Source organism: Panthera pardus, unplaced genomic scaffold (assembly GCF_024362965.1).
Source record: "Panthera pardus isolate Hobbes unplaced genomic scaffold, ASM2436296v1 HiC_scaffold_3, whole genome shotgun sequence".
Taxonomy (NCBI): domain Eukaryota; kingdom Metazoa; phylum Chordata; class Mammalia; order Carnivora; family Felidae; genus Panthera; species Panthera pardus.
The window spans coordinates 30,336,674-30,360,938 of record NW_026526876.1 but is presented as its reverse complement, the minus strand read 5'-3'; the positions used below and the strand labels follow the sequence as shown (position 1 = coordinate 30,360,938).

General features: G+C 48.2%; 1 protein-coding gene across 2 annotated transcripts in view; it reads right to left on the bottom strand.

Moving 5' to 3' along the window:
• LOC128774181 (lysozyme-like protein 6) overlaps positions 1–24,265 on the bottom strand; it is a 61,497-nt gene that overhangs the window by 2,716 nt on the left and 34,516 nt on the right. Inside the window, exons 2-4 of one of the 2 annotated variants that reach the window (XM_053892483.1) lie at positions 14,365–14,641; positions 1,252–1,478; positions 164–322 (exon numbers count right to left, since the gene is read on the bottom strand). In XM_053892483.1, coding sequence (XP_053748458.1) covers positions 164–322; positions 1,252–1,390 — 298 coding nt within the window. In that variant the 5' untranslated portion in view covers positions 1,391–1,478; positions 14,365–14,641. Of the gene's footprint in view, positions 1–163; positions 323–1,251; positions 1,479–5,944; positions 6,789–14,364; positions 14,642–24,265 lie in introns of those variants that run through there. The other variant, XM_053892484.1, reaches the window with a different exon arrangement.

The window sequence follows — 24,265 nt, the reverse complement described above, 5'->3', positions numbered from 1 at the left end:
CCGGAGAATCTCCTAACCGGAGGGGCATCGTAGCCACTAGTGAAATCCTCTGCTCAGCAAAGGCATTCCTGGGTGCATTCCCAGGCTTGGAGTGGGACGAGAAGTCCTGTGAGTAGACCCCACTCATCCTCTCCCCTCTCCCACCCTGAGACCCCGGCCAGACCTTTGCAGTCCTCGTGGCAAATGTTTTCCGAGTGACTCTTGTGATCATTGCACCAATAGTGGCTGTTGATCTGGAAGACGCCATAGTCGAAGCTGCCGTCTGCATTTTCATTTACCTTTGATAGGTTGAAGTTGCTCTCCACAAAAGCCAGGCACAGCCCTTAGAACAGGGAGAAGAAGGTTTTTAGAGGGCTCTGAACTGAGGGACAAAGGACACGGAGGAGAAAGGGAGACGGGGAAGCAGAAGAAAGGAACAAGGCCTAAGAGGCTAGACGGGGCGAGCTGGCCGGAAACACCCATTAGCTTCTCTCCTCGCCCTTCGGTCCATCCACCTGCCCCTCAGTACAACCGCTCATCATCCCGCTGTCCATCCGCATCTCCTGCACTTGATGATCGCCTACTGTGTGCCATGACCCGTGCAAAGCCCAGTGAGGGACAGTCAGCTGGGGCAAAGGCAGCTGGTGCCTTCAGCAAGAACGAAGACGCACCCCTTAAAGGACCACAAGACAAGATAAAACGAGAAGGACGGCACAAGACAGGTGTGTGCAAAATCTGGGCAAAAGGAAGCTAGCCCCACCAGGGAGGAGGACGAAGCCTTTGCACTGCCTGCTCCCTCTGCCTGGAATGCTCTTCCCCAGACATTTGGGTGACCCGGTCCTTTGCCTCATTCGGTGCTGCTCAATGTCACCTCCTCAGAGAGGTATTCCTTGACTTCCCCTTCAAGGACAAGGTTACCTCTCACTCCCCTGGCTTTATTCTGCTGCATAACATTTATCACCACCAGGAAGTGCTTCATATGTTTGTGTGTTTGTTTGGGGCTCGCCTCTCCCCCTAGAATGCGAACACTGTGAAGGAAGGGGCTTTGTTGATGTCTCTGTCCCCAGCCCCTAAAATAGTTCCCAGTACATAGTAAGTGCTCAGTTAATAATATTCAGTGGAAGGAATACAGAATGTTGGGAGGGGCTTCTCGGGGAGGGCTGCTTTTTGAACTTGGCTTCGAAAGATGAATGATGGAAAGATGGCCACATAGGAGGTGACCAGGAGCAGAAGAGGAATGGGGGGGCGGGAGTGTGAGAAAGCGGCACTCACAGTCACTCAGGGAGTAGCCCTCAAACCCATCCAGATCCTCCTTGTGCAGCACTCTGGCCAAGTCACAGCGACTGATGAGCTTGGCCTCATTTATGGCAACGAGGCAGCTGACCAAGGACATGAGTAGCATCCTCATCATCTTCGGAGGGGAGAAGGTGCAGCTGAGGGCCTGTGGTCCCGAGGATCTCCCAGACGTGCTGCTGGTCTCCTCTGAGCACCTGAGGAATCTGGAGACAGCAGCCAAATGTCCCGGCTCACTCACGGCTCCCCGCCTGGCTATTTCTCTTTCCTCTCACCATTTTATACTTTCTTTTACTACAGAAACTTTCAAACATTTACAAAATAAGAGAGAATAATATCATGAATCTCCATGTACCCATTGCCCAGCGTCAACAGTGAAAAACCGAGGCTGATCTCCTTTCATCTATAGGTTTTCTCCTCTTTTAGCCATTCTCACTCTTGTAAAGGACACCTGGCTATGGGCAGCATTTGGGTACAGGGGTGGGGAGTGAGGCTGGCAAAGGAGATTGATGAGCACTGGACTTTACTGGTACTTGCGTGTGTGGGTTTGAACATGTGCTCTCGTAGGAAGGGCCAGGCCACTGGGTGTTGATCTGCCCTCAACCCCACGCTCCCAGACGCATGATATGTGACTTTTCCCAAGGGTATACCCTGCCTTGTGCAATTCCTGAGAGGCTGTCTTATAAGCTCTACACCTTTGTTTCCACTCAGAACTGGTGTCACTCGGGGCGCCTGGGTGGCTCAGTCCGTTAAGCGTCCGACTTCGGCTCAGGTCACGATCTCTCGGTATGTGAGTTCGAGCCCCGCGTCGGGCTCTGTGCTGACTGCTCAGAGCCTGGAGCCTGTTTCAGATTCTGTGTCTCCCTCTCTCTCTGACCCTCCCCCATTCGTGATCTGTCTCTCTCTGTCTCAAAAATAAATAAACGTTAAAAAAAAAAATTAAAAAAAAAAAACTGGTGTCACTCAAGTAAAAGTGACCTTGTTGAAGAAATAAACTTCACTTTCACACTCTGTGTGTGTGTGTGTGTGTGTGTGTGTGTGTGTGTGTGTGTGTTTGTGTGTGTGTAGGGGGAGGTGCAAGGGGCGGGGACCCTGGATTCACGTCGCCTGCTTTCAAAGGTTGGGCTGCAGTGTGACCTTGGGCAATATACTTTACCTCTCCGGGCCTCATTTGTAAAAGGAAGATATGCCAGTACCCACTTACTAGGGTTGTCATGATGATTAAACGAAATGATAAATGCCTAAATCTTGGTTTTGCATTCCCCCCCAAATAGGAAGCAAGACTTCTGGGACAAAGGTTGATTCCTAGGCTGGAGTTAGGAAAGGGTATAAAATAAGTCTGAATTATCTTGTGCTAGAAAGTAAGAAAGTGCTCAAAATATGGATTGGGGCACGTCAAATGGACATGAGAGCCAGCTCAGAGGGGCACCCGCTGGCCAAATCTGGAACACTTTCTTGGTAACAGCTTTATTGAGATAAAATTCACAGTACATAATTCACATACCGCACAATCACTTAATTTAAAGCGTGCAGCTCAATAGTGTGTTTGCAGAGCCGTGCGACTATGATCGCGGTCAATTTTAAAACATTTTCATCAACCCAACAGGAAACCCCATACCCATTAGCTGTCACTAATCCACCCCTCCTCCAACCCCTGCCCACCCCAAGCCTACTTTCCATTTCTCTAGATTTACCTAACCTGGACACTGCACACAAATAGTCACACCATAGGTGGCCTTTGAGCCCGGCTTCTTTCGCTTAACAATGTTTTCAAGATTTATTCATGTTGTGGCAGCCACTGGGATCTCATTCCTTGTGATGAATCCTTCTTTTGTCTCTCTATTGATCGTTTTATAGACTTTTGGGCTACTTTGGGGCTATTATGAATGACGGTGCTGTGAACATTCACGCACAAGTGTTTGTGTGGACAAATGTTTTCATTCCTTCGGGCATATACGCCAAGGAATGGAACTGCTGAGCCATAGAGTAACTTCAAGTTTCAACTTTGGAACAACTGCCTGACTTCAAAGTGGCTGTACCATTTTACATTGCCATCGGCTTTTCCACATCCTTACCAACACTGGTTACTTTAAAAAAAAAAAAATTATAAAGTTTATTTAGTTATTTTGAGAGAGAGAGAGAGAGAGAGAGAGGGTGCACAAAAGCTAGGGAGGGGCAGAGAGAGAGGGAGAGAGGGAGAATCCCAAGCAGGCTCCTCACTGTCAACGCAGAGCCCAATGCGGGGCTTGAGCCCACAGACTGTGAGATCATGACCTGAGCTGATATCAAGAGGCTCAACTGACTGAGTCACCCAGGTGCCCCAACGCTTGTTTGTTTTTTTAATTCAATTTACTCTTTTTTTTTAAGTAGGTTCTGCCCATGACCCTGATGTTGAGAGTCACCATGCTCTATACCAACTGAGCCCACCAGCACCGCCCCCCCGCCACTAACACTTGCTATTAACTGTCTTTCTGATCAAAGCTCTCCTAATGGGTGCCAAGTCGTACACATGATGGTTTGGATCTGCATTTTCCTGGTGGCTAATGACGCTGAGCATCTTTCCATGTGCTCTTTGGCCATTTGCATATCTTTGGGGAAATTCAGTATTCAGATCTTTTGCCCATTTTCTAGTTGGGTTATTTGTCCTTCTTTATTGAGTTGTAAAAATTCTTTATCAGATGGGAATGCAAGCTGGTGCAGCCACTCTGGAAAACAGGATGGGGGTTCCTCAAAAAACTAAAAATAGAACTACCCTACAACCCAGCAATTGCACTACTAGGCATTTATCCACGGGATACAGGTGTGCTGTTTTGAAGGGACACATGCACCCCCATGTTTATAGCAGCACTATCAACAATAGCTGAAGTATGAAAAGAGCCCAAATGCCCATCGATGGATGATGGATGACTGTATATATATATATACAATGAAGTATTACTCGGCAAGCAAAAAGAATGAAATCTTGCCATTTGCAACTATGTGGATGGAACTGGAGGGTATTAAGCTAAGTGAAATTAGTCAGAGAAAGACAAACATCATATGACTTCACTCATATGAGGACTTTAAGAGACAAAACAGATGAACATAAGGGAAGGGAAACAAAAATAATATAAAAACAGGGAGGGGGACAAAACAGAAGAGACTCATAAATATAGAGAGCAAACAGAGGGTTACTGGAGGGGGTGTGGGAGGGGGGATGGGCTAAATGGGTAAGGGGCACTAAGGAATCTACTCCTGAAATCATTGTTGCACTAGATGCTAACTAATTTGGATGTAACTCTTAACAAATAAAAAATAAAATTAAAAACAATAAATTAAAAAAAATAAAAAATAAAAAATTCTTTATGAGATACATGGCTTGCAAATATTTTCTCGCATTCTGTGGGTTGCCTTTCACTTTCTTGATGGTATTCTTAGAAACAAAAGAATTCAATGATGATGAAGACTGTTTTCTCTATCTTTTCTTTTGTTGCTTACGCTTTTGGTATCGTAGCTACAGAATTAATACAGAATGGTTTCTAAGGTAGTCTGGGACAGTTTGGCCATCAACACAAATAAAGATAGTGACAGGGGAGCTTGGCCGGCTCAGTTGGTGGAGCGAGCGACTCTTGGTTTCAGGGTCATGAGTTAGCACCCCACCTTGGGCCTAGAGCGTCTTTGAAAAAAATAAGGATAGGGACAGATTATAATCTAGTGAAAGAGATAGGAATCCCTGAGTCCTTAATAGTAATAAATAGACAAACAGATACATAACGGGGATGGGGTTGGAGCTCTTCCTGACAATAAGATGGTGAGTGATAAACGTGGAGGTGGTCATGAGGTTGGAAAATCATCACTCTGCAGCCATCATAGATTAGTTTGGGCAAGAATCATCAATGGATATTAAATCTAAGGTGGTGGGAAGCTTGGTGAAGAACTGGATGGGGCACCTGGGCTGGCTCAGTCGGTTAAGCATCCAACTTCCGCTCAGGTCATGATCTCGTGGTTCATGGGTTCAGGCCCAGCATCGGGCTCTGTGCTGACAGCTTGGAGCCTGGAGCCTGCTTTGGGTTCTGTGTCTCCCTCTCTCTCTCCCCCTCTGCCGCTCATACTCTCTCTCTCTCTCTCTCAAAAATAAATAAACATTGGAAAAAAAAAACTATCAATGCCATGAAAACACAGAATGGGGCTATTTCTGTCACCGTGTGCATGTGTGTGTGTGTGGTGGGTGTGTGCATGCGTATCTTTCCCCTGAAAGCAGGTGTATGTTCCTGAGAGCAAAGGCCTAGGTTCCTCCACCCACAGGCTGCTGCTTGGGCAAGATGGTTGCCCTAATGGCCTTGTTTCCTCACAGATGTCTTCTAAGCTCACTCCGTACCAGCCTGAGCTTGTGAACATTCTTTTGCTTCTCTCCCTCCCCCTGGCGTTACCAGATTTAGTAAAGAAAGTTTTACAGGATGCCCAACTACATTAGAATTTCAGACAAACAACAAATAATTTTTTAGTATGAGTGTGTCCCATGCAACCCTGCTCCACCCTGACTCAGGAGGTTCCTTCCAAGACTTGCCAGGGGTCACTGAGCCTTGGGAAGCGGGTGAGCTCTCTCTCTACCCATGAAGTCCCCCCTTGGGGTCTCCATGGGGAATACGGTGCCTCTGGTAGATGCATTCTCACCTCCCCTTCCGAAGCTTACCTCTCTCCTACCCCTCTCTGACCCCAGGTCCCAGACAGCCAGGGCTTTCCTCAAGAATCAGTAGAACGAAGAGTCTCTTCCTCATGAACTATACTCTAGCCCCGCCTAGTTCACAGCTCCCCATGCTCTAAAGAAGGTGGGAGCGCTGGGCCACTCTGCCTTCTGGAACCTCAGTTCTGTGACGTCATCATTCTCCTGGACATACTTGGGTCCAAACCATGCAAACGGAGGCCCATGCAAGCTTCCCGCAGAAAGTACAAAGCACTGACTGGTGATCGCTGTCATGAAGGCCCCTGGGTGGGGCAGCACAGAGGGTCCTAGTTGTTCTGCCTCCTCACCTCCCTTCCCTTTGGTGGGTGGTACCACCTTTGGGGGAACTCCTTCCCCCATGGGGTTGTAGTGGAGAGTGCCAGTCACAGGACACTGTGTTCCGGGTGACAGGGTGTGCCTATGGCCCCCACCACTATATTTTGAATAGAAATTAAGTGGAACAGCTCAGCTTTACAGGGGAAGCCTTCAGGAGTGAGGCCAGAGGCCTACAGTTTGGAATCATGTGGACACAGCCCATCTGAGAGCATAAGCTTCCTTGAAGAGGGAGCAGAGTCCAGACAGGATTCCATTCCTAGAGTCTACCCTTTCCGGGACCCAAACACAGTCTTGCCCTTACTGCAATCCTGCAATTCAATAAATGTCCCTTCCTGCGCCAACAAGTTCGAGGTGAGTTTCTGTCAATTGCAACCAAGAGAGGCCTGCTTAGTAGGGAGCGTGGGGTTAACCACCTGTGAAGCGGTGACCTGACAATCTGTCACCTCCCCGTGAAGCTCACACATCCTAGTGTCATTAGTCACCACCTGCTGTAGCAGAAAGGAGGCAAAGGAAAGTTTTATTACCGGTGGCTACATTACCCTCTGAAACAGGATGGTAGGGGCTGGCAGAAAGAAGGTAGCAGGAAGAGCCTTTAAGTGGGCAGTGCTGCCCTGTACCTTCCGCCTCCAGACTTTTCTTCCTGAGGACATTGCAGCTTGGGCTGACGATGTTGGGATGAGTAAGAAACGTATACCTCATTCATAAATGATGATGATGATCCCATGGAATTTTTCTTCTCTTCCTTTCAGCAAAATCGCTAATCATGTTATTTTTTTTAAGTTTATTTATTTATTTTGAGAGAGAGAGACAGAGACAGAGAGAGCGAGTGGGAGAGGGTCAGAGAGAGAAGGAGAGAGAGAGAATCCCAAGCAGGTTCTTCACTGTCAGCACAGAGCCTGATGCGGGGCTTGAACTCAAGAACTGTGAGGTCATGACACGAGGGGAAACCAAGAGTCGGATGCTTCAACAACTGAGCCACCCAGGCGCCCCTAATTATGTTATGATAATCAAGATCTTAGGGGTGCCTGGGTGGTTCAGTCGGTTGAGCACCCAATTCTTGATTTCGGCTCAGGTCATGATCCCAGGGTCCTGGGATGGAGTCCTGCTTGGGGCTCAGCACTGAGCCTGGAGGCTGCTTAAGATTCTCTCTCTCTCTCTCTCTCTCTCTCTGCCCCTCTCCACTCACACACTTCCTCTTAAAAAAAAAAGATTTTAAAATTTACTTAAGGATTAAAACAATTATATTCAAAGAACAAAAATGTAAATATATTTATTTTTTATTAATTTTTTTGCGACAATTTTTTATGAAAAAATTTTCCAGTGTTTTTCCAAAAAGTTAGGGTTTTTTTTTAAGCATTGAAAAGTATCTAATAATGCAGAAGGCAAAATAAAGATTAGAATTACTGAATATCAAATTTTTATATCAAATATACATAAGTCCAAATACTGTATATCATTATACTCTCTAAAACCTTAATTAAATTTTATTAAATAACTTAATTTTAAAGTTTAACTTAAACTGTATTTAAATTATACATTTAATTTAAAATTTTATTTATAAATAAGTAACTTTTTATTACTTATTTTATATATTTATTTTTAGTAAATTTAACCACAACATGGGGCTCAAACTCGTGACCCTGCGATCAAGAGTCACATGTTCTTTCTCTTCTAATTTTTAAAAAACGTTTATTGTGCTCGCTTCGGCAGCACATATACTAAAAAACGTTTATTTTTCAAATGTTTAATGTTTACCAGTTGAGCCAGTCAGGCACCCCCCCCAAATAAGTAAGTTTTTATTTTTTTTAATTTATTTTTTAAATTTTTTTAATGTTTATTTATTTTTGAGAGAGAGTGAGAGAGACAAAGCTCGAGAGGGGAAGGGCCAGACAGAGAGAGAGACACAGAATCTGAAACAGGCTCCAGGCTGTGAGCTGTCAGCACAGAGCCCGATGCGGGGCCTGAACCCACAAACTGCAAGATCATGACCTGAGCTGAAGTCGGACGCTTAACCGACTGAGCCACCCAGGTGCCCCGAGTTTTTAAATAAAAATGTTAAAATTCATAATTCTAGCATTCAGTGTCCATCTCGCTGCCTGTGTAAAGAATCAGTATCGTTATGTCTAAAGTCTAGATATACATGCAAATTTGAATAATGTGTAACATGGCTTATGTAATGTCGCAAAAATGTCCTCAGTTTCCATTTACAACGGATGCAAATGCCGTCCTAATTCATGTGTAGTACCCCCAGAACCACGAATAAGAAGATGCAAACAAGAAACTATAGTCAGCACGACTAGAAAATGCCCTTTCATTGTGTTTAATCTGTTGCATTCCGGCTGAGAGGAAAGATCTGGCAAGTTAATTTGTCTTTTTTCTTACCTAAGTACTTCTCTGCTGAAAATCTCTCTGCCCTCTGAGAGATAGTACCTAGCAGGGGCCCATCAAGCTTTCGTTAAACTTTTCAAAGCTGATGCATTTTTCTCCCCATCAATATAGGGTCAGATGTGAAGCATCTCCCTGGGGCCTGAACATTGTTGAAGAGCACGGATGTTTAGGGTTAGGTCCTGCTGTGCGAGTGCTGAGCGCCAGAGGCATTGTGCGGTCCTTAATAAATCTGATTATTTTGTTGGGGGGTACTCTATTTTCCAATTTTTTTTTAAGGTTTATTCATTTTTGAGAGAGAGACAGAGCATGAGCGGGGGAGGGGCAGAGAGAGAGAGGGAGACACAGAATCCGAAGCAGGCTCCAGGCTCCGAGATGTCAGCACAGAGCCCGATGCGGGGCTTGAACCCACGACCCACGAGATCACGACCTGAGCCCAAGTCGGAGCCTTCACCAACTGAGCCTCCCGGGCGCCCCCGTTGTGGGGAACTCTGAAGCACAGGGCCCACTTGGGGACTTCTCTTGCCAGTTCTCAGGGCAATGCTGGAAGAGGATGCTTCTGGAAATAAATTGCTCTACCTAAGGAAATGTCTGCTTTGAGTTCTCCATAAAATATGAGAAAGATGGATACAGCTTGCCGAAACGCAGAATGCAAGGAACCCAAACCCAGTGCCGGGAATGAGATCTGCATTGAAGGCTCAAAGAGCAGAGTCCACAGCACAGAAAAGTTCCTCGAGGCTGGAGCCACACACACTTGAAAAGCTCTCCAAGTGCAGAGCGGAAAGGCATGTGGAAAACAATGAGACCAGAGAGAATGAGTACAGACCACAGAGCTTCTAGACTTAAACAGGGACGGAGACACCAGAGATGTTCCACCACTGTCTTTGGAATATATTCAAACCATATATTTAGAAGACTGAATTTTTGGCTTTATTATTGGGCTTGTACTTTATCCCACAGAATACACACCTTCTCAACTACTTCACGAATATTTACACAATTTGACTCTAAACTAGGCTACAAATAACACGTCAAGCTCTCCACAAAGGAGGAATTCTATAGACTCCACACTCAGGCTACAGTGTAAAAGAAACCACCCAATTTCTTATGACTTTCAAAGAAACATGCACATACTTTTCCCCCCGGCATAATTATTAGGTCAAAGGCAAATTAAAATCTGGAATAACAGGTTTCTAAAACGATGAGAATGAAGGAACATAGGCAGTTTCTGAAACTTAATCAAAATGTATTTAGAAGCAAATGTGTAGTCCTAACTGCTTTCCTTCAAACAAAGCAAAACAAACGGACTGATCATGCAATGAGAAGTTAGAAAAAAGAAGGAAAACATTTCCAAGGCAAACAACAAGAAGCAAAGAATAAGAATGGAAGCATTAAGATATTTAAGGGACTTCGGGGGCGGGGGGGGGGGGGGGACGTGTGGGTGGCGTGTTAAAAACGGAATCAAGAAACGAAGACTAGAAGGGGGTCTGGGTGGCTCAGTCAGTTAAGCGTCCGACCCTTGATTTCGGCTCAGGTCATGATCTCACGAACCACGAAATCGAGCCCCGCATTGGGCTCCACGCTGGATATGGAGATTGCTTAAGATTCTCTCTCCTTCTCTCTCTCTGCTCCTCCCCTACTCACATGCATGGGTGCATACATACGTGCTCTCTCTCTCTCTCTTTCAAAAGAAGAAGAAGGAGAAGGAGAAGGAGAAGGAGAAGGAGAAGGAGAAAAAGAAAAGAAACAAAGACTAGAGACCTCGCATATTACATGTCCCACCATACTTGCTACGGACTTTGATACTTCTCTGTAGCATTAGAGCTGGTTAAAGGAAATTCTTCAGTTTCTGGAATGGGTTCCTTGCAAGAACAAGCCAGTCTGAAGTCAAGGGTTACCACCAAACAACAGACTCCTTTAATAATAACATGGTGGATAGATTATCCAAGAAGGTAAGTATAACTGAAGGCTTTATTTTTAGAAGTTTCTTTTTTTTTTTTAAGTTTATTTATTTTGAGAGAGACAGAGTGAGCAGAGGAGAGAGAGAGAGAGAGAGAGAGAGAGAGAGAGAGAGAATCCCAAGCAGGCTCCATGCTGCCAGCACAGAGCCCAACTCGGGGCTTGAACTCATGAAACCATGAGATCATGATGTGAGCCGGATGCTTAATTGACTGAGCCACCCAGGTGCCTCTGTAGTAGAAGTTTCTAAAGTCTTGTTGCCTCAAAAGCACCACTAAACACTTTCTTCCATAAAAGTATATTCCGTCCTGAGACAGGCTCCCAGCAGGATAGAGATGTGCCAATGCCAGCTACTGGCCTTTAGAGCAGAGGGCAGGAAGTAAGTCTTAAGTCTCGGTTCAGAAAAGTGCCAACAGAAAGCCCCGGTATTGCGCTGGGAAATGCAAGGTAAGTAAAATACAAACACACCTTTGAGAAATCAAATAGGGACCTTAGTGTATGAGACTGGCCATGCCTCCCTGATGGTCAGCCCTGTGAGAAATCTTTCCACGGAGCTGACATCTGCCTGTGTCCACCTCTCCTGCTCAGTCTCGGGCCCCACGCGTCAGGCCACACAGCATCGTCCCCTCCTGTGTGGAGGGGTCAACCGCTGGCCTTTGGAGCCAAACCAAAGCCTCCGGCAAAGAAGCGGGTCCATGTAACTGTATGTATAGGTGAAGTATCTGACTACATCATTGTATGTTCCGGGGCGATCATGTCTGAGCATTTACATGGGATTTACCTATTGTTTTATTCCTTTCTTTCAGTTCCTATTATATTTAGGGCAGTAGACTGATTTTTAAAAGTACCAACATTCTGAATGGGCAGACAAATGGCAGTACATTCATACAATGGAAATACTACCTAGTAATAAAAAGGAATATACTACTGGTCCATGCAATGGATAAATTTCAAAGTGATTATGCTGAGGGAAAGAAGTCAGACCGAAAAAAGAAGAAGAAAGAGAAGGAGAGGGAGGGAGAGGAGAGAAGGAGGAGAAGGAGGAGGACGAGGAGGAGAAAGAAAAGCAGATACTGCACGGTTCCATTTATAAGAAACTCTAGAAAATGTCAACCAATTTATAATGACAGGAAGTAGACCAGTAGTTGCTTGGGGATGGGGGAGCAGAAAGGGGCGGAGGGAGGGGTTACTGAAGGACACAAGAAAACTTTGGGGAGCGAAGAGATATTAACTATCTTGATTGTGATGGCGGTTTCATGGGTATATACGTATGTCAAAGATTACCAAATCGTATTTTTAGAAATATGTCGTTCAGTGTAGGCCAATACCTGAATAAGGTATACTATAGTTACACACAATACATTTTATGAGAAGAGAGTTACAGGTCCGTCACGGTTGAGAACCGCCCCCCTCCCCGGTGCAGGGCGGGGGGAGGTACTTCTCCCACATCGTTGTCCTCAGGCCAACTCGCTGTGCAATCTATCCAGTGGCCACTAGGGGGAAGCAGCGGCCCACATACAGGAAGCGTGAGTCGCCGGCACCCACAATTAAGAAGTCCCTCCAGCGTGCTCCCCTCCTGGGGAGGTGGGCGGGTAGCCATAGCTCCACGTGAGTTATCTGCAGGGCTGATACGGAGTAGTTGGAGATGGCCCCAGCAAGTTGCGATTCTCAAGGTGCCTCTGGAAGACCTAGGCCTGGAGTAGCCTCCCTATCGGCTCTCCGCCTTGCCTGAAAAACCATAAAACACGACAAGATTCCATCAGCCAACGAAGCTAAAGAATGAAGCGCCGAAAAGATTTTTTATAAGGGCGAGGGAAAGGAGACGAGGAATTGGGGGTGGGGAGGAGATGGGGAGCACCCGTGGGAGGCCACCACGGAGGATTCCCAGTAAGAACTGTTGCTAACACAGGCTGAGCCTTCCCAGCGTGTGGGGCATGAGGCCAAACACCGTATGCAGTGAACAATTTCACCTTCACAGCACTCTTGTGAAATCAGCTGCAGAGAGGTTAAGTGACTCGCCCGAAGTCACAGAGCTAGTGGGAGGCAGAGCAAGGATTTGAAACCGGGTTTGATACTAATATGGCGGGTGTAGCTGTTACTGCTCATTTTTTACCAGTTTAAAAAAAAATTTTTTTTTTAATGTTACAACTCAGGCAACAATAGATGTTGGCGAGGATGCGGAGAAAGAGGATCTCTTTCGCATTGTTGGTGGGAGTGCAAGCTGGGGCAGCCACTCTGGGAAACAGTATGGAGGTTCCTCAAAAAATTAAAAATAGAACTACTCTAGGACCCAGCCATTGAACTACTAGGTATTTATCCAAGGGATACAGGTGTGCTGTTTCGCAGGGACACATGCACCCCAAACTTTACAGCAGCATTATCAACAATAGCCAAAGTATGGAAAGAGACCACATGTCCATCGATGGATAAATGGATAACGAAGACGGGGTATACAATGGAGTATTGCTCGTCAGTCAAAAATAATGAAATCTTGCCATTTGCAACTACGTGGATGGAACTGGAGGGTATTATGCTAAGTGAAATTAGTCAGAGAAAGACAAAAATCATAAGACTTCAATCATATGAGGACTTTAAGAGACAAAACAGATGAACATAAGGGAAGGGAAACAAAAATAATCTAAAAACAGGGAGGGGGACAAAACAGAAGAGACTCATAACTATGGAGAACAAACTGAGGGTTACAGGAGGGGTTGTGGGAGGGGGGGATGGACTAAATGGATAAAAGGCATTAAGGAATCTACTCCTGAAATCATTGTTGCACCATGCTAACTAACTTGGATGTAAATTAAACAATAAATACATTCAAAGAAAGAAAGAAAGAAAGAAAGAAATGGTCAGGGGCACCCGGGTGGCTCACTCACTTAAGCATCTGACTCTTGGTTTCAGATCAGATCATGATCTCACAGTTCGTAGGACTGAGTCCTGTGTCAGGCTCTGACGCGGATCCTGCTTAGGATTCTCCCTCTCTCCCTGTCTTTCTTTCTGCCCCTCCCCTGCTCTCTCTCTTTCTCTCTCTCTCAAAAATAAACAAACATTATTTATTATTAAACAAATAAATTTAATGTTTATTTATTTTTGAGAGAGAGAGAGAGAGAGAGTAGGGGAGGAGCAGAGAGAGGGAGGCACAGAATCTGAAGCAGACTCTAGGCTCTGAGCTGTCAACACAGAGCTCGATGCGGGGCTTGAACCTATGAACCACGAGATGGTGACCCGAGCCGAAGTTGGAGGCTCAACCAACTGAGCCACCCAGGTGCCTGCTCTTACTGCTCATTATAACAGAATTGTCTTTCTTTCTCTTTGGGGCTGGGGTATTATTTAATTCATGTGTGAAACTGGTTGGTGTTGGTAGCAGGCGATGAGTATTTCAGCTTATCCTCCTGGAGATAAAGTTCCTGATGCTTCCAGAGAATTTTAAGCGTCTCTGATGGTCCAGGAAGGAAATCTTCCCTATTTATTTGCTAAGCATTTGCACTGCGTGAGGTTCCGTGTTAAGACTGATACGTTCATAGCGATGAAAGTATGGCCTTTAACAGAGGCCAGCACGAGGAATCGAGGGGCACGTGACCTGTAACAATGCGGTGGCATTGTTCATGTGTGTCCATAGGAGTGTGTTAGAGGCAGCGGTACCCCACCTCAGCTGGAGTCCTGAGCAGCTTGACCAGATCAGGATGCAGGCCAAGAGAACTCACCAGAACGCCCAGTTATCAGAACAAGGCCAAAGCATCCCAGTGAGCAGATAACTCGTGCCCATGGTTCGTGAGTAAGTGAAGTTCATCCTTTCCCTCGGGACTGGACCAGCCCGCCTGGGATCCTGCAGCTTGATCCTTCAAGCGAGTTGCCCCAGGGCGGTGGCCTTTTCTAGGTTCTGCAGGAGCCAGCGGTTCTGGCCTTCCGGCCTTCCTGCTGCTTTTATGCTGCTGTGGCCACAGGGTGGGGTTGATACGGCACCGAGTAAAGGCTCCAGGGCTGCCCACGTGAAGACAAAGCAAAAGGAGGCCAAGGTTAAACACTGGGTCCACCTGCTTCATTCCCTAGATGGGGAAACCGAGGCCTGGGGAGAGGAAGGGACTCGAGTGAGCTAATGGGCGAGCTGGGGGTAAGACTCCTGGCAGTCTCTTCTCCCCTACTCCCCGGCCCTATTTCATAATAGGCCCCTGCTGCTGGCTGCGTCTCTGCGCTTTGTCAATCACTAGTATCTTTCTTGAAACAACAGTTCTTTAACATCGTCACGTATTCAGTGTTCAAATCTCCAATGGTGTCCGGTCAAAAAACACTTCGAACAGTTTGATCCAATCAAGATTGGGATCAGATGCACTCAGATGTGACTGGCTGATGTCTCTTGAATCTCTTTTAAACCACAGGTTCCTCCTCCAGCTTTCTCTTTTTGCTTGCGATTTATCACCGGAGAAGGCATGTCGTGTATCCTGCAGATTGTCCGCAGTGTGGGTTTTTGTGATTGCAAACCCATGACGTGGCTTCACACATTGCTCTGTTTTCTGCATTTCCTGTAGTTGAATCTAGGGGTTCGGTCAGATCAAGATTTGGGTGCTTTGTTTTGTTTTGTTTTTGCAAGACTACCATAGGAGGACAGACCTGCACAGAGTCTTAAACATCATCCAGTTCAGCCATGTCGTGTTCAGATAAGCTGAGGACCAGGCAGGTGTAGTGACTCATACGGGCTTGCACACACGGCCAAGGCCATGGACATATTCTTAAAGGAAACCACTGAAAATGCTTGTGATCAGTTCCAGTGCCTTGGATGGCTGTGTCTGATATTCTCACTCTACAGCCTGTGCTTGTACCCACCATGCTAGGCCTGCCTCTCGACCTCATCTCACTTACCGTTGTGATCCCAGGGCCTGTGATAGACACTCGTCTGCTGAATGAATAAATGAATGACCTTACCATTGTTTTTATGTCTCAGAAACCGGCTGCTCCTGGACTGTCCACGGGGGAAGGTATTATAGGCACTGGCCCTGCTGTAGTTTTCCAGAAAGCGGCCAGCCTGTTAGGCACAGGAAGGATCCAAGGGTAAAAGAATGAGAGGGAAGCAGGGCTTACCCCAGAAAAGCAACTGGAATGATGGGGTGTAGTCCACCCAGGCAAGAGGCAAGCCCAGCAACACAAAATCCTGCAGGCAGCACGGATGGGGTGCAGTTGGCAGGGTCCAGCTGCGGAGATGGGGTGGAGGCAGCCCTCCAGTCCACGGGGGGAGCAAGCCAGGACCCTGCTCCTCATGCTGGGCAGGAACTCAGGCCAAAGATCAAGTCAGAAGCCCTGAGTATTACTTAGGATTAAGTTGAGTTGACAGGAATGGAAAAACCCCAAGTGTCATCGGCTCGAATAGGGTAGAAGCTCATTTCTCCCTCATGTTAAATGCCCTGAGGGAGTCAGCCCACAGCCAGCAGGGTGCTCCAGGGGGCAAAGATGACAGCGAGGACCCAGCCTCCCCTGTCTTGTCGCTCTCTTATCCTCGAGCATGACTTTGTTCCACAGCACAATATGGCTGCTGGAACGCAGCCCTTCCAGGCCATATCCCAAGTAACAGGAAAGAACAGAGGGAAAAGAGCACTCTCCTCCTTAGGGCAATTTCCAGAATTGTGCAGACTACTCCACGTACATTCTCTTGGCCAGAAACTGAGTCGTGTGACGACACCTCGCTGCAGATGATGATGAGAAACAGACCCTTCATCTCCAACATCCATGGGCCCTACTGGCGGGTCTGTACGTGAAGACCAGAGAGCATGTGTCCAGGGACTCATTAGGATACAAGGGCAGACGTGAGCAGAGGGCTCCCAGCTTAGGCGCAGGTGCTTATGTCCCTGCTGTAGCTGCTTATGTCTCTGCTGCCCTAAGTCCTGGGACTTGGGCAGCATGGGGTCCTCTCAGTCCAACTGTGGGAGGGAGACGCTTGTGGAGCCTAGCCATGGGGCCTGACCATTGAGTACCTGTCACCGCACAACAGCGGGCAATTTGTAGCTAAGCCCGGCACCGGCCCAGGGAGAAGCAGCAGCGGTAAGAAAGCAGGTGTGTTCATTGTCAAGGACAGGCACACACTCAAAGGCCAACAACTGCTCAATGCTGTGAAAAGCATCTTCAAGACGTTGAGTCTGGGGCCACAGACTGCCTTTTCTCAGGAGGCAGCGAAGGCGCTGAGGACAACGGCTTTTTTTTATTTCCTTAAAAAAAATTTTTTTTTTTTGCTATAGAATAACCTACACAGAGGAAAAGTATACAAATCCTAAACGTATACCTCCACAATTTTCACAGAAGTGGACACACCCAAGTATCCAACACACAGATCAAAAAGTATGAGGCTTAGGTTAAGGTTAAGGTTAGGGTCAGGGTTAGGGTTGGGGTTAGGGTTAAGTTTAGGGTTGGGGTTGGGGTTAGGGTTAGAGTCTAGTATGGTTACAATCTAGTGCTGAACATCTTGTCTCTTATGAAGATTATAAAATCATGCGGAGGGGGCACCTGGGGGGCTCAGTAGGTTAAGCAGCCGACTTCGGCTCAGGTCAGGATCTCACGGTTCGTGGGTTCAAGCCCCACGTTGGTCGGTGCTGACAGCTCGGAGCCTGGAGCCTGCTTCGGATTCTGTGTCTCCCTCTCTCTCTGCCCCTCCCCTGCTTGTGCTCTGTCTCTCTCTCTCTCTCTCTCAAAAATAAATAAACATTAAAAAAAAATGTAGAACGTTACTACAACCCTATAAAAGGCCTCCAGCATCCCCTTCCTGTTACTACCCCCACCCTGCTCCCAGCATCTAGAAAATCTTTCCAGGCGATTCTATAGTCAATGCTGAGAATCGCTGCCTTTATAACAATGGTTATCAAACTTGGCTGCCCATCAAGTGGCGAGCGTCTGCGTTTTGAGGTGGAAGGACAGGACAGCTAAGAAGGGCAGTGTGGTGCAGGGGAGAAGCCTGGGAGCCAGACAGGCCTGCCACGTCCCAGCTGTGTGACCTTGAATGAGTTCCTTCACCTCTCTGAGCCTCACCTGTGACATTCGAATACTGTCACACACCCTGCAGAGTTGAGGCTGGGGGCGGGGGGGGGGGGGGGGGGGGGGAGGGGCAGGGCGTGTGGGATGTAAGTTCAGGCACATGTAGGGTCAGTATATGGCAGCCGCTACTGTCCTTTTTATTAAAGGGGTACAGCCCCAGGAAGACTGAGAGCCCTTCTTTATGCTGATGGGACCCAATCTGGGATAGTGGATGCAGGGCATATTGATAGGAAGGTCAACAGGTAGTGATGATGAGAAGCCAGAGTCTTTCCGGGCAGCACGGGGAAATTTCCAGGGCAGCAGGGATTCCGAGCCAGAGCTGATGAGCGGCGGCTGCTGGCTAGCACAGCTGCACGGGCACCGGGGACCGGCAGCTATGGACCCACTTTGGGCAAAGCCAATCCTTTTCCTTCTGCAAGAACAACTAAGGTGACTGCCTGCAGGCTCTCACTGTGAGCTGCTTGCGGAGAGAGAAGCAAACGTGGTTGAGCACCTACCTCGTGCCGGAAATTGCACGTTCGGTGCCTCTGATTCTGTGATGTGGGCACACTCACCCCAGGAAACACTGGAGGAGGCTTAACTCAGCCTGCCTAACTCACGGAGCCCCGGTGTCTCCATGAGCCTGCCTCCCTGCTGGGCTGCAGTGGCAGGCGTCACAGATGATCTGGAGCACCTTGTATGGATGAGGTGCTTGTTCCTGTATTTTATTTCAAAACAAAAGGTATACTTAAAAAAAGGGTTTTTTTTTTTCATGGTTATTTATTTTTGAGAGAGGAAGGCAGAGCACAAGCAGGGGAGGGGCTGAGAGAGAGAGAGGGAGACCAGAATCCGAAGCAGGCTCCAGGCTCTGAGCTGTCAGCACAGAGCCCGACGCGGGGCTCGAACTCACAGACCGCGAGATCGTGACCTGAGCTGAAGCTGGACGCTTAACCGACTGAGCTGCCCAGGAGCCCCTTGATCACCTTGTTCTCGACTCCAGAACTTTGGCGAAGAGGCTTATAGAATGTATCAGGTGAAGAAGATAGAACTTTTTTGGTGGTAAGTGACCAAAAGTCAGCTTGAGGTAGCTTAACTCACAAAGAGGGACTGAAAGGCTTACCAAGCTGTGTTACCAAACTGTGGGACAGCTCAGGGTTCCAAGTGCTGGGACTTTCTTTGTCTCATACCTGTCAAGCTGTTGTTCCCCGTTCTCTTCTCCTGTCAGCCCCTCACAACCATCGGTCTGCATTCTGCCTCTGTGGACTTAACCCACTCTGGGGATTTCATATAAACGAAGTCGTACCACATACGACCTTTTGGGTCTGGCTTCTTGCACTTTGCAGAACATTTTCAAGGTTTGTCCACGTTGTGGCACGTGTCAGTACTTTGTATGAATCATGTCCCATTGTCTGGATAGATCACATTTTGTTTGCCCATTCATCTGTTGATGGATATTTGGTGCTTTGAGTCTACTTTGTGGCTATTGTGAGTAACACTGCTATGAACATTCATGAACGTGCATTTGTGCCAGCTTTCAACCCTTTTGGGTATATACCTGTGAGTGGAATTGCTCATCACTGCCTTTCGCCTGGTCAACTGCAGCCCCCCACCCCCGACTGGTCTCCGCATGGTCGCAAGGGTGATCATTTCTTTTCTTTTTCAAAAATATTATTTTTTTCTTCTAATAAATGAACGTTGCTTCTTATAATAGCTATACATGTTCACGGTCAAAATTTTGAAAAATGCAGAAAAGGGTGAGTGAGTTGTGTGTGTGTGTGTGTGTGTGTATGTGTGTGTGTTTCCTACAGGGGAACGTACCTGACATTTACGGCCGACTTTAATAAAGTCTCTGGTGGTCCTGGCCTGTGCACTCGTTAGCCTTCTCCCCTGACAGTCCTCTGCATTACCCGCCCCACCCCTGGGTCCCTGCCATTACAGCCCGAGCTCCCGTGAGCTTCTAAGCCACCGCAGATGCTGTTTCTCTGGGATTGCCTTTCCTTGCCTGAATTTTCCTACGTGCCGTTTCTGACTCAGCTCTCCCTGTCACTGTTTCCCCTAGCATGTCACACATACCTAAACGGTGGCCAGGATCGCTGTGCCCCAGGACAGTGGGAAAGGGAAGCTGATCCACGCAGGATGGGGTTGGGTTCCTCTGCTTGACTCTAAAGCGACACTGATCCCACCTCTCCCCAATGTGCCTTTCAAATGCGCCCCCACCGCATCTGAGCTGAGCAGGGATCCCCAGACTCCCCCCCCCACCCAAGCTTGTCGTTAGGGGTTGGCATCTTGCTACATTCCCCTGTTGTGACAACCGGCGGTGAGGGCCGGTGCACAAATGGACAATCCAGAGGGATCTTTCTCTTCCTTTTTCCTTCCTCTGGGCTTGTTCTTTCAACAGGGGAGGCCAGATGCTTTGGAGTTTAATTACATGCTCCAGTTGGAAGAAAAGAATGCCAGAGCTGGAAAGGAAGAACCTTATTAGAAATAATAGCTACCAGCATTTATTGAACATTTATTCTGTGCCAGGCCTGTTTCCAGGCACTACCCGTTCAGCCATCCCGACACTTTAGGGGGCAGGTGCTGTCATCATCCCTGTTTTACAAGGAAGGAAGAAAACTGAGACTCTAGGGAGATGACAGGGCATTTCCCAAACTGTGCTGAAAGGTACATCGTAGCAAAAAATATTAGTTTGTGTTAGTTAAATGCTGCATCCTGCATCCCCTCCCCCGCCCCCGCCCCGGGAAATTCACAATGCACCACCAACATATTAAGGCTCTGAGAGTCTGTATTAAACAGACCTCTTTTGGTCAGTGTCACCTCTAAGGGGCAGTTCACGGGACGCAGGTATTAATCATGCTCCTTATTTCACAGCTGGGGTAATGGGGGCCCAGGCAGCGCTCTAGGTGCAGACCAGGCACAGATCTTGGGCGCCGTGCTCTCTGAACCCCTCAGGAAATGTAGAGCCGAGGAAGGCAGACCATGGCCCCTCTGACCCACTACCTGTTTTTGTAAATGCAGTTTTACTGAAGATGATCTGATCCAGGTCCCTTGATTTACAGATGAGCCAATCGAGGCCCAGGGAGAATGACTAACTTGCTCAAGGGCACACAGTCAATTAGGGGCAAAAGCAGAAATAGATCCTAGGTCTTCCATATCCAGGTATTCTCCAAAACACAAATCGGACAGGTGGGGGGAGGGGAGGTGGGGGGAGGGGGGTGCGAAGCTCCACCATCCCCCATGATCTGTGTCTCAGCTGTCTGCCCTGCTACTGACACAGGCACTGCCCCCTTTCTACTACTGCACAGAAACCCCTTCCGTGTCTCTCCCTCCTGCTGCTTTGCCGGGGGGGGGGGGGGGGGGGGGGGGCTCCTCTGCTTTCCACTTTGCATGGGGGACAAAGGCTGAACCTGACAATTGTGTTTATTTTAATTCTGTGAGAGGGGCAGTAAAACATTATTAACTTCCCGTCTGCCAGGGTGAAACATGAGATCATTTGGACAGGAACCTGGCAGGAGGCAACCTTTACCGGCTCGGGGAGAGTTTGCCAAACAAATGAATAGCACACGCAGGATCCTAGGGGGTTGTTTGAGACCACTTCAGAAAATAAATTATGTCCAAAGGTTCTCAGGCTCCCTGAAGTACCTTATACAACAGTCATGTATTTGCAGTTTTCAAGTGTTTCTGTGTGTAGTCTGAAAATCATTCATATCGTTAAAATGGCCCCAGGGCGCCTGGGTGGCGCAGTGGGTTAAGTGTCCGACTTGGGCTCAGGTCACGATCTCACGGTGCGTGGGTTCGAACCCTGCGTAGGGCTCTGTGCTGACAGGAATCCAGGGGATGGAGGCATCGTACTGACCTCGGTTGGCCAAGGCATGCCGGAGAGCTACAGGTTCATCTAGAAACAGCTGCGGGAACAGCGGGGCATAAACGGTGGCCTCAGGGTGGAGGCTCTTCCTGGGACAGCCAGACTACCCAGATGGCCTTTCCAGAGCGGGGAGATGCAGACTTGTCACTGAGGTGGAGGGTAAAAATAGTCCTGTGTGGGTGGCAGCTGGGCCCAGAGGCACCAGCTTCCTTGTCTCTAGAGCAGAGAAGGCAACCCAGTTGACAGACAACTTCTCAGGCTCCTGAGGCCTCCTGGAGGCTCTGGGGGCTGGGGGAGGGGCGTCTTTCCCTAACAACGAAGCCCACCCCACCCCCCTGGACGCACACCAAGGGCTGGAAAGAGCTAGGGTTAGGTTTTAAGGTAGAGAAGGGCTTAAATCCTGGCCATATCAGCTACAGGCTGTGTCCTCAGGCAAAATTTCTCTCCTTCCAGAGGCTCCATTTTCTCATCTGTCAAATGGGGCTAATGGTTTCTCTCTATGAGGTTGCCATGAAGCTTACATAACAATGATAGCTAACCCACTGCCCTCTACAAGCTCACTCTTCCACCCCTCCCACGCGTGGCCCACCGCCAAGCACGTTCTTCAAGAGGGGCTCTGTGGAAAGGTCTACCTGGGCAGAAACTGAGGCCTCAAGACAAGAGCTGTGTCAGGCAGCCATCTTGGAAGCCAACCCTTTACCCCCAGGCGAGCTTTCAAGTGACTGTGGCCCCCACCAACCCCTGGGCTACAACCTCACAAGAGACCCTGAGCTAGAACCACCCAGCTACGCCGCTTCTGGCTTCCTGGCCCTCAGAAAACTGTGAAATCATCAATATTTGCTAAATTTGGGGATGAGCTATGGCGCGGCAATGATAACGAATATAATTTCCCTTTGGGGGCTATTATGAGAATTGAGATGGTGCACAGCAAATAGCAAGGAGACTTACTGGGACCAGGGGCTCCAGAAAGGGCAGAAGGCAGGAGGGAGCCCGAGGCAGGGAGCCTCTGGCCAGCACCAGGCCAGGAAGGCCCCTCCTCCAGGACTCTGGGGAGGAGTCTGAGAGACCAGATACACAGACAAACAGGGGCCACGCCATACAGAAAAACAGAACTCTGATCACTTCCCGTAGCAACAGCCAAGGAGGGAAACCACTCTCTGCTGCCATTAGTCTGGGAAGCCAAAGCATACCCGTGTAGTAATAGCCCAGACGCAGCCGAGACTGGACCAACAGCCGACAGCTTCCCTCATTTTGCCCCTGCTTCCAACGTAGGACAAACTGGGAAAAGCCAAACATGCTCCCCGAACCCAATCACATAGGGCACCCCCCTTTCTAGCGAGCACATCCACAGGTTCCATGCCAACAGCCTCTGAGCAGAACCTGAAGCCTTCCCTGTCTCCCATTATAAAGATCTCCTATTCCTCGGCCGGCCTTCAATTCTCTTCCAAACTCAAGCGATGGGGGCTGACTCCCTTGTGGTAGCGAGCTCTGAAAACACAGCCTTTGCTTGCTCTCACTTGGGTGGTCTTTGCTTACTTGCACAAGCCCATGTTCTCTCTCTCCCTTCCTGACCACAGGTCAAAAAGACAGCACCTTCCTCTTCCCCGCAGGTAGCTACAGAAACCAGCGCAGGGATGATGGAAGAGAGGGGAGTGGGAATAATTAAGAACATAGCTTTGGAACAGGACAGGGCTGGGCTCAAATTCTGGCTCTGATGCTTAACTAGCTGTGTGATCTTCAATAAGCCAATTAACCACTCTGAGCCTCTGTTTTCTCATGTCAAGAGGACAGTCCAGTGGAACCAAGGGCTGGTTAACAGTGAGGTAATATATTTAATGCACTGAGCGTATAGTAGGTGCTTAATAAAGGGAAGGTCAGCCATCTGTCTCCTCACAGCCTCCTGCTGGAGTACGCAGGCCCCTAGACCCCACCTTTACTCCTCCCGCCCCTGCTTTCTGTGCCACAGGCAGCCTGACCTCAGCCGGATGGAGTCAAGAATATGGGCTCCACGTCCAGAGTATATTATTCAAGGTCGGGGGTTGGTCTCAGGAGAACGATGGACAAAGGACATAAGCAAGCATTTCTCTAAAGAAATCCAACTGGTCAAAAGCAGGGAACAAAATATCTCATCAGGAACCTGCTGTCTCCCTGTTCTATCCTGGCTCTGGGGGTTAGTCAGGGCAGGGAGACTCCTGCCCAGAAAATTGTGAGTGCCCTTGTCCCAAGCGGCTTTTCCAGGATGGAGGAAAGTGAGCCAGGTCTATCCGTCAATCTCTCCTGGGTGTCTGTGTGTGTGTATTTACGTGTGTCAGTTTCTTCATCTTTAAATGTTTTTAAAGTTTATTTATTTGGAGAGAGGCAGAGACTGTGAGTGGGGGAGAGGCAGAGAGAGAAGGAGAAGAGAGAGCATCCCAAGAAGGTTCTGCACTGCCAGCACAGAGCCGGATGTGGGGCTCAGACTCAGCAAACCACGAGACCGTGACCCAAGCCCAAACCGAGAGTCTGATGCGTAACCGACTGAGCTACCCAGGCACCCTTCTTCATGTTTAAAATGAGAAACTTAATAGCTTCCCAGGAGATACACACACACACACACACACACACACACACACGTGAATTAGTTCTAATGGCGGAGCGGTGGCTTTGAGATACTCCATGCTGAGGACATCCTGGGTACCCTCACACCCACTTGCCAAGCCCTTTCCATCCTCAGGTCTTTCCCTCCGCCACCACCAGCGGAATCTAAG